At 46.0% G+C, this 9,137-nt stretch overlaps 1 protein-coding gene across 5 annotated transcripts in view; it reads left to right on the plus strand.

The window, feature by feature from the left end:
- The window catches only part of EVA1C (eva-1 homolog C), a 39,958-nt gene extending 36,658 nt beyond the window's left edge, over positions 1-3,300 (plus strand). For 2 of the 5 annotated variants that reach the window (XM_074928952.1, XM_074928928.1), the window contains 3 exons: positions 538-614; positions 1,363-1,453; positions 2,782-3,300. In XM_074928952.1, the coding sequence (XP_074785053.1) occupies positions 538-614; positions 1,363-1,453; positions 2,782-3,173 (560 nt within the window). In that variant the 3' untranslated portion in view covers positions 3,174-3,300. The remainder of the gene's footprint in view (positions 1-537; positions 615-1,362; positions 1,454-2,781) is intronic. The other 3 variants (XM_074928919.1, XM_074928943.1, XM_074928936.1) reach the window with 2 other exon arrangements.
- Positions 3,301-9,137: the final 5,837 nt, after the last annotated feature.

Raw genomic sequence — 9,137 nt, forward strand, 5'->3', positions numbered from 1 at the left:
AGCATTCTCTTTGCCCCTGTCCTATGCCAGAGCATCCCAGTGCTGTGCCTCCCGGTGTGTGGGGTTGGTGGGTGGTGGTGGAGGGAGGAGGGTGTGTCGCTGGGCACAGCCCTTCTCCTGGGCTGTTTGCCAGCCATCAGGGTTAGCGTAGAACTATGTTAGTAAAAGTCAAGGCAGCACAGCAGGCAGCGGCAGCAGCCCTGTCTGGGGCTGGCACAGGGGGATAAGCAGCACAGCTCTGCCTGGGGCTGCACCACAGACCACCTCTGCAAACACTCCCACGCTTCAGGCGTGAGGGAGCATCTTGGGGCCACTGAGGAAGCTCAGGCTGGCTGCAGCGCCGGGGCCAGGCTTGCACACACTGGCAGGGCTGGCACTTGCCCACGCTGCCTCTGGGCACAGCCACCCGCTACCATCCCTTCGCTACCACCATCAGAAACCCGGTTAATAAACCCAGGGCTAGCAATGGGACTGGTAATTAACTGGGGATCTGGTTCCTAAAACTAACAGTACACAATTTGTCTTTCATCTTTTCAGTTCCTAAATTTATCCTCACGGCTGTCAACCCCCCAGTCACCGATAAGTCTTCCGTCAAACAAAACGATGGTATGTACCATCAAAAACAAATGCAGTTTTCTGCTCTGTTTGTCTTTGATTGAGATAGGATGTTTTCCCCCTGCAGAACTTGATCTGAGGGAGGTGGGATGAGGTAGTAGAAACCCTGCTGAGGCAGCTGCTCCTCCCCTCAGAGGGCAGCGTGATGGGCTGGGAGCAGGATGGGACCCGTGAGCACCGTCATGCGGTCACAGCAACACTGCGGCGAAACGAGTGACCCGTCCAAACGCACAACCAGCATGCTGTCTTCTGACTTTGATTGAACCGTGGGGAAAGTAAAAGTGAAACTGCATTTGTTTCAGGGTGAAGAGTCTTTTAAGAGTTATGCCAACACCCGCTCTTCTTAAAGGCAACAAAATTAATGATGTGGGTAAAGTGTATTTGCTGTCATCGATAACACGAGTGTATTGCAAGGACTGGGCTGGGAATTTCATTTGAGAGCTGTGAAGCTTAATGAAGTAAAATTATTTCAGAAACCTTAACAGGAATAGGCAAGGGGCAATAGATTCTTTTAAATAAATTTGCCATTTTCTAGATAGTATTTTCAGTACTTTATTTATACTTTATTTCAATATTTATTTTATTTATCAACCATTGTTTTGTCTAATTCTCTGCAAGGTTCCTACAGCACAGCACTGGCCTGCCTGTGTTTTAGGTGGACTTGTTAAAAGTTATTGGGTGAATATCAGTTTAGTAGCTTCATCATCTATGATTTGATTGAATTTGCTTTGCCTCCTTGTGTCAACAGGTGTTGACCTTGATCCAAAGGAATCAAGACTTCCGAAGAAAGATGGAATTATCGTTAGCAACTCCTTGGCTACATTTGCATACATTAGAGGTAGGAGAATGAAGCAAGATTGTTTGGTTCATTAGATCATGGCATTTTGGGAAAAGGGAAGATCACCTCAGAAGGTCACAACTGGTAATCCCTTGTTTATAGTAACAATATTATTACAATGTAATCATAGTCTTGTGGATGGGACAATTGCAGCATAATTGTTATTTATAGAATATTTTCCATCTTGAAGGATCCAAATGCTTTTAGAGACTGCAGCCAAGATATTTTTTAATTAATATTTTCAATGGGGACTGTTGGTTGTTCAGTATTTTTGAAAACCTGGTCCTGATCTGGGAGCAGCACTTGAGACATCCATTTTTGGAAATGTTGTTTTGCATACATATAAGGATCATCAAGGAGCAGTTAAAAAAAAAAAAAAACCAAAACCCAAAAAACACAACCAAAAAAACCCAGCCCAAATCCAGCTGTGTCTGTTATAGGACATGGCAGGTTTTGTGACCTAGCATCACTAAGGCAAATTTTGTTAAATCACCAGATCTTGAACACCACTTAAGTCACAGATTTTGGAAGTGAGCAAAGACTGATGCTGAGAAGCGATTCTGGAGCTAAGATTGCTGCTCTTCTAGAAGACACCAAGAACCACACAACTGTCGAGCATCATCCCACAGCCATTGCAAGGGCTTCCCCCACCAGCACAAAGGGCGGCCGCAGCCTGCTGTCACCGCGAGACAGGCTGTCCCTGCCAGCAGCAGCCGGCTGCCCCCAGCAGCTCTCCCCAAACCCCCAGGCCCCACCGCCCTTGAGACCTCCTTGCAACACCCTGAGTAGCCACGATTGGCTTTTACAACCCACTGAGAAAGGCTGTTTCCACATCTGTCTCACTTGTTGCTATACTGAGACGTGATCTCAGACTATGTCAAGGAAGAAAAATGTTCCTTACCCAGCCTGGCCCGGAGATGCTGCCATGGCTCTGCGGAGCCCAGAGTTGCTCTTCCCATGCCCCCTCTTCATGAGGGTAAGGCCCATTTTGGCAAGATGGCTGGAAAAAAAAAAAAAAGGGTATGCTTCTGGTAGCTGGTTGAGAGTGCTAGTAAGTTGCTAATAAAAAGATGGGATAATTTTTTTAATAATGTTACTAAGAGGCTGGGATTTTTGCACCGTAATTTGAAGAGGCAGAGACAACAGCATTCAGACTGCAAGTGCAGGGTGGTTTCAGTGACAGAAAATGCCTCCCCCCACTCCCCCATGCACACCGCTCTGTTATGGCTACATAATGTAGCGCATTTTGGAAATGGCAGCTGACTTTTCTTGTAGCTAGGCTTTGGCAGAGTTTGTAAAGTGTTTAAGCACTGGCTTTCTGATTTCAGATCATCCTGAAAGAGCTGCTCTCCTGTTTGTGTCCAGCGTTTGCGTGGGATTAATCTTCACGCTGTGTGCATTGGTGATCTGTGTGCCATGCTCGAATGACCTCCAGAAATTGCACAGAAAGAAGGAGCATTTGGTGCCAGAAAGTGACAGAGCGTACGAGAACAGTGAAAATGAGGAGGAGGAGGAGGAGGATTCCTCCGATTCAGACATCCAGGATGAGAGAGTGGGACTTTACAGACCTTCTTACCCAGGTTATAATTCAACAGAGGCAGCAGAACTGGCTGAAAGGATAGAACGCAGGGAGCAGATCATACAAGAAATTTGGATGAACAGTGGTTTGGATATGTCACCTCCTAGAAATATGAATACATTTTATATTAACGAACAATAAATGGCTTATTTTGGATGACACCCTAGCCCTTTTTTTTTAAAAAAAGAAATGTACCTTCTATGAAGGAACATTTGTATCAATGCATATAATTATTTGTAAAGTAAGAAAAAATATATGCAATAAAAGGAGAGTTTCAAACCCTTGACTGTAAATGATTCTGTGAAAAACATTTACAAGCTTTCATAGTTTTAAGTTATGTTATGGATGACATTTCACTGTAATTTGGGATCAACTGCCATATGCAGGTTAAGGAATATTAAAAAAGGATAAATATTTAAGCAGCATAATATGGAGAAACACCTTCATTAGGTTATGGCACTTGTAACCAGTTAGTGTGTTGCAGCTTGTAAATCACGTAAGTACTTGCTCTAGTGATGAGAAATGTATTATTAATAGCATGAGCAGGACAAAGCAAACACAGGTTCTTGAAGCTTTCCTGCTGTTTTCTTAATCCAACATTTCCCTAATAAATCCCATTGCTCTGGTAACAGTGATCCTGACTACAAGGGGGTTAAATTCTGCTCACTTGAGTCCGGTTGAGGCAGTTAATTAAGAAGAGAGAAGGGTCCCTCTCTGGGCTGGGAGGTCTGGAAACTAATTTACAAAAAAGTGCCCAGTATTTCAGTGAAAATTTTCACGGTTTGAGAATTAGTTTCCTCAGCAGCAGTCCTCTTGATTGTAGTGCAACAGCACCTGAAGTCAGGCACACTTTGGCGTAGAGAGATTTCACAGTACCTCTCCAAGTCTACCCCTTCTTTTTTAAAGCACGTAGCCACCAGATAAGGCCAGCCCCAGGAAGAAAAGCACTGCTGAAGCATGGACATAAGGGCAAAAATCAATCTGCATTTGCGACCTTCAGTGGCCTGTTGTTAAGGGAAAGATCATCATCCAACCATCAGAAGATGCCTACCCGAGATGTAATTCTGCTGTTACCCATGCTGGCAAATTTTGTGAAGCCCAAGCTTGAAAATGGCTGCTTTTATAAAAGACCCTTGAAGTTGACACATAATAAGAGCACTTCTGAAGTGAAATGCTGTGTTGATTTTTCTGATATTAAATCATTGTTTAGAGCCAGCACTTGACTGAAGGCTATATTCTCAGGGTTTTTTTGTAAGTTTGCAATCCTCACTTGAAAAATTCAGACTAGTCAGATTTGGTTTCAGTAAGACAAAATTAAATCAGAAATGTATCTAAGTTGAAAGCACAATCTTCCTGTCTTTAAATAGAATGTATCCAATATTTTAACTGCAGTCCATAGGGAATTTACTGAACAAAAGGAGGAAAAATGTCACTTCCTATTGGTAATACTTCATGAATCCATTGTGCTTTCCCACTCAAATGCTGTGCGTCTAGGTAGAGTGAAGTAGTATGAAACACTTGGAAAGAAAAAAGTGACATGACTTGTCATTTCCTACTTATACAAAGTTGGATTAAGCATGGGAAAACATTAAAGGGAGGAAGGGGGCTTGCTCAAATGACTAAGGCGCAATCCCATGCTCAGCTGGAAAAATCTTAGCAGCAATTAGCATCCTATCAGCGGAAGGAAGAGAGGCTGAGGAGATGGACGGCAAGCTGAGGTCACCCGTGGCACTGGGAAACTGCATGAAATGCTTGGCGCAGCCCAGGGGCCTGGCCGCACGCCCGCTGGGCCTCGACTCTCCCTCTTTCCAATAGAAAATCATCACAGCCTGTGTCACTGCATGATACTGGTGAATAGGTTTGGTCTGGAAAACCATGTGCCTTTGTCCCGAGGGTGGAAGAAGGCAGGTTTTCCTTTTGCTGGCCCTGTGGGTAAGTGTGGGACAGCTCTGGTCAGGAGCTGGTTTCTTCCTCCTGACTCATGGGGGCAGGTGCCACCCATTTCCCTGTCAGAAAGAAAGGAGAGTGATCTACATCCCAACAATTCCCCCCGCTGATAGACCATACTAGTAAAAACATGGAGCCTCTTCCTCCTACAAAGAGGCCATCGTTCAACTGCAGAGTGGGCTCCAACGCACAGGGCTGAGGGCAGGGGTTCCTGGGTGCTGCCTCTTCCCAGCGCAGGGTCCTGCTCTGGCTGTCTCCCCAAAATGCTGAGCCCCAGTCAAACTTCCTTCTGAAAAGCCTGGGGCCTGCAGGCCAGCTGATCTCCAGGTGATCTATTTTTAGAAGTTACCTGTCCTATCACCTGTTTAGAAGTTAATGTTTTAATTCGCTAAAATTGCTGTATTTTATTTCCTCAATTTTTATCTGTAAGCCTCCATGGGGTTTTAGTCCTGAAGCTAACATCATGACAACACCTGTGAGTTAGTCTTTCCACCAGACTTTCACTTTGCTGAAGCCTGTGTACAGTAGCATGTCCTAGGGCTGGCCACAGAATCACACATGGTTGAGGTCGGAAGGCACCTCTGAAGGGCATCTGGTCCAACCCCCCCTGCTCAAGCAGGGCCACCTACAGCAGGTTGCCCAGGAGCCTGTCAAGGCGGCTTCTGAATATCTCCAGGGATGGAGACTCCACAGTCTCTCTGGGCAACCTGTGCCAGTGCTCGGTCACCCTCACAGGAAAAAAGTGTTTCCTGACATTCAGAGGGAACCTCCCGTGTGTGTTTGTGCCCACTGCCTCTGGTCCTACCACTGGGAACCATAAGTCCTTTCCCTGTTGTTTTGTTCACTTCATCCATGCATGTCTTCCACCTGATAGGCCTGCTTTGGGGTTCCCATCTGAAAACAGGAGTGTTCATTCCTGGTGATGAAGCAACCAAAATGGCAGCAGATCAAAAGAAAGCAGTTTGTAACTTACAGGTTTGTCCCTTCCTTGAAGCAAAACACTTTTCCCAAATCCCAGCACTCTCATCTATTTTTACAATCCTGGAGGGAAAAAATCCTTTGTATTAAAGTGAAGATTACCAATTTACTTTTCTGTTACCTTTGCACAGTCGCCTTTAAATGACTTAACAGACCCGATACCCTCCTGATTTTCCTCCCTGCCTGCCGCCACAAGCTGCACATGGGCAGTAAAAGATAGCTGCAGGTGACAGAGAAGAGCCCGCTTCCCAATATGGAGCCTTTCACAGCCTCTGGGAATGTATTTCGTGAAGAAAAAACAAGGGCTTAATAATGCATCCCTGTTTAAATGCATCCTCAGACATGGTGACAAAGCCCTATCACGAACCCCAGCACCAGGAATAACTCAGCAGGGCAGGAAAAGCAGCTTTTGCTCCAGACTCTGAGGTCAAGCTTCACTCAGGAGCTGTTCCCTTGACAGAATTGCTTGTAGTCTGAGTTTGGGTTGCTATTTTATTCTTTTTGCATAACCATTCCAAGTCTAGTTGGGGAAAGCTATCAATTAGTGGTTCACCTTGTTCCCAAATGTTCACAGCAGTCTGAAAGTTAGAATGAAAACAAGCAAGTAAAAACCTGACAAATGAACATTGAATTATTTCAATCTTTCTGAAGAGACATCCTCTGCAGAAAAAGCATCCAGCATAGAAACCAGAAAATTAATGGGGAGCATACTCACCTGACCCAAGCGCACACAAATCATGATTTTATGGGAAAACACAGCATATGCCAATTAAAGAGAAACAGTGTGTACAGTGAGCCAGGCTCTTTTCAAAGGCACGTCTGCTTTACTGGGACAGGAGCAATGATAAGAAGCAATTGGATTTGGCTAGTTATTAGTGGGATGTGTAAACTGAAAAATCAAAAAGCAGAAATGCTGTAGCCTGTATCTACTTCATTTCCAGGCTAAGGGCAGAAATATCATTGAGGAGGGTGCCATAGGGCAGCAGCAACACTATGTGGAGGCCATTCAGGGCTAGCAGCAGGATGAAGTTTCAGCAGTAAAATCCTTGTGGCTGCCCAGAAGAGCAGCCTAAGAAGAAAATATTACAAAGATGAACTTGCAGGTTGTTTGGTCATAACTATTAGGTTCATGCTACACGCATGGCTGGGGGAATGACGTGCATTTGAAAATCATATGACCCAGCATTAACACCTACACCTGCTGGAAGGCGATGTGCAATGCTGGTGTGACTGTTTTAACTCTCCACTCCTGCCTTTAAAATAGCCCTGAGTTTACCACCAGGAATCCCTGGGTGAGGTTCCAGGAAGCAGTAAACAAATCCTTCTGAAATGTGCACCTTTTATCGGCAGCCACTCAGGTGTGGCACCTAACACTTGTGTGACACCGTGGCCAAAAATCCCTGGTGTGACCCTGTGATTTTGCTGGAGGCAGCTGTGGTCAGTGGGATGGGGTGCTGGTGCTGGGGGTGGCAGGGAAGGAAGGGGGGCAGGGCTGGGGGCAAGCTGTGGTGAGGGTAGAGCCTGGAGCAACCTGGGAAAGCAAAACCTGGGAAAGCAAAACTGTTTACCTGTGAGCGAGGAGTGAAGGACACCACCAAGGTGGCAGTGCTTGCTGTCCTCAGGGTGCCAGAGAGCCAAATTCCAGCTCAGGAGCATGAAAGCAACACAGAGACCCTGCCAAGGAGCACAGCTTAGCCCCACAGAGTTTGTAGCATGCCGAGCCCTACGCCAGCATGCCATACTGCCCAGGCCTGTGCCAAAATAGCCTGTCTGCTGGTGCACCTCACCCCACGGTTCCAGCAGTGCTGAGGATGCTCCCTGCTCTGCTGCCAGGTGTCACTTTCAGTAATGAAGAGAAAGTGGGGCTCCTGCCAGTCCCTGAGCACTGCCACCCCAACAGACCCCTGGGTGGCTGCCCACAGTGGTCACCCTTGGTCCAGGCACTCTGAGATGCCCCTGGCAAATCAAGTTCTCCAGGGATGTCCTTCAGCACATTAGGGGACTGATTTTTTTTCTCATGTCCTCATTTCTGCAAGAAAAAAAAGAAAAAAAAGCAGCCCCAACATGTAGTTGACATAGCACTGTAGTAAAAAGCTCCTTTTCCAGCACTGTAGAAAATGGCAGGACTTGTGGCTTCTGTGGAGAAAGAGACAAATCCTAGCTTGATGTTACAAACTACTCTGGTGGCATCCTGGTTACAGTCTGTGCAGGGATCAGATGCTGGGAACGTGCCTTCAAACACACAGGGCACCTGAGAAATATGCATCCAGGGGCTGTGCAATGCACACTAATAGTGCCTATCCATTAACGATCCCTGGTGCAAAGTAATTATGACTGTACAGAATTACCTGCGTGCTGGCTGTGAGGTGAGCATTGACTCAGCCCTATACAAATCCCCAGACTCTAAGACCATTGCATTTTTAAGACCGTGTATTTTTAAGACCTGAAGACATGATGATAATACCCAGTTGCTCTTCTGGGGTAGTGAGAGCTTGAAAGTGGCAGCCAGAGATCACACCTTCTTCATGCAATACAGTCAAGCAGCCAGGAGATAAAAATCTGTAGGAAACCTTGGTAGGTCCAGTCACAATGGAGCTGCCTGTTTGTCGGTTTTTCTTTTGAAAAATCAGGACCCTAAGCAACATGATTTAGTTTTGAATCTGGATCTAGTTCATAACCAGAACCTGCTTCAAGTGCATGGTAGGACCAGCAGCCCTCGAGAGGTCAGCCCAACCTAAATTGTTTTTATAAGCCTGTAACCAGCTCTAACCACATCTGGAAGCCAGCCTTTGGAGCTGCAACAACCCTGCTCTCCAGCCTTTTGGCTGCATTGCAACTCCACCACCCTGCTGATCTATCTGCAGCAAAGATTTAAAATAGAATTTCCAAAAAAATCCCTCATCAGGAAAGAGGTGAAATGTCCTTTTCTGAATGAGGCTGCTGGGAGAGGCAGGAAGAAACAGAGCTGCAGACTCACGACTGACCACTGTGCTGGGGACATTTATAGGTTGAATCCTTAAACTGAAACTGCAGGAGCTGTTGCTTGAGTGAAAGAAAAAGGAGAGGTGGTATGAAACCTCACAGCATTTAACACAGCGGCGCCCCCAGATCCTTACACGGTGCATGAGTGGCAGCTGTATGCTGATTATGAGGGGAAAAAAAATCCCCACACAACAGATT

Source organism: Athene noctua, chromosome 1 (assembly GCF_965140245.1).
Source record: "Athene noctua chromosome 1, bAthNoc1.hap1.1, whole genome shotgun sequence".
Lineage (NCBI taxonomy): Eukaryota > Metazoa > Chordata > Aves > Strigiformes > Strigidae > Athene > Athene noctua.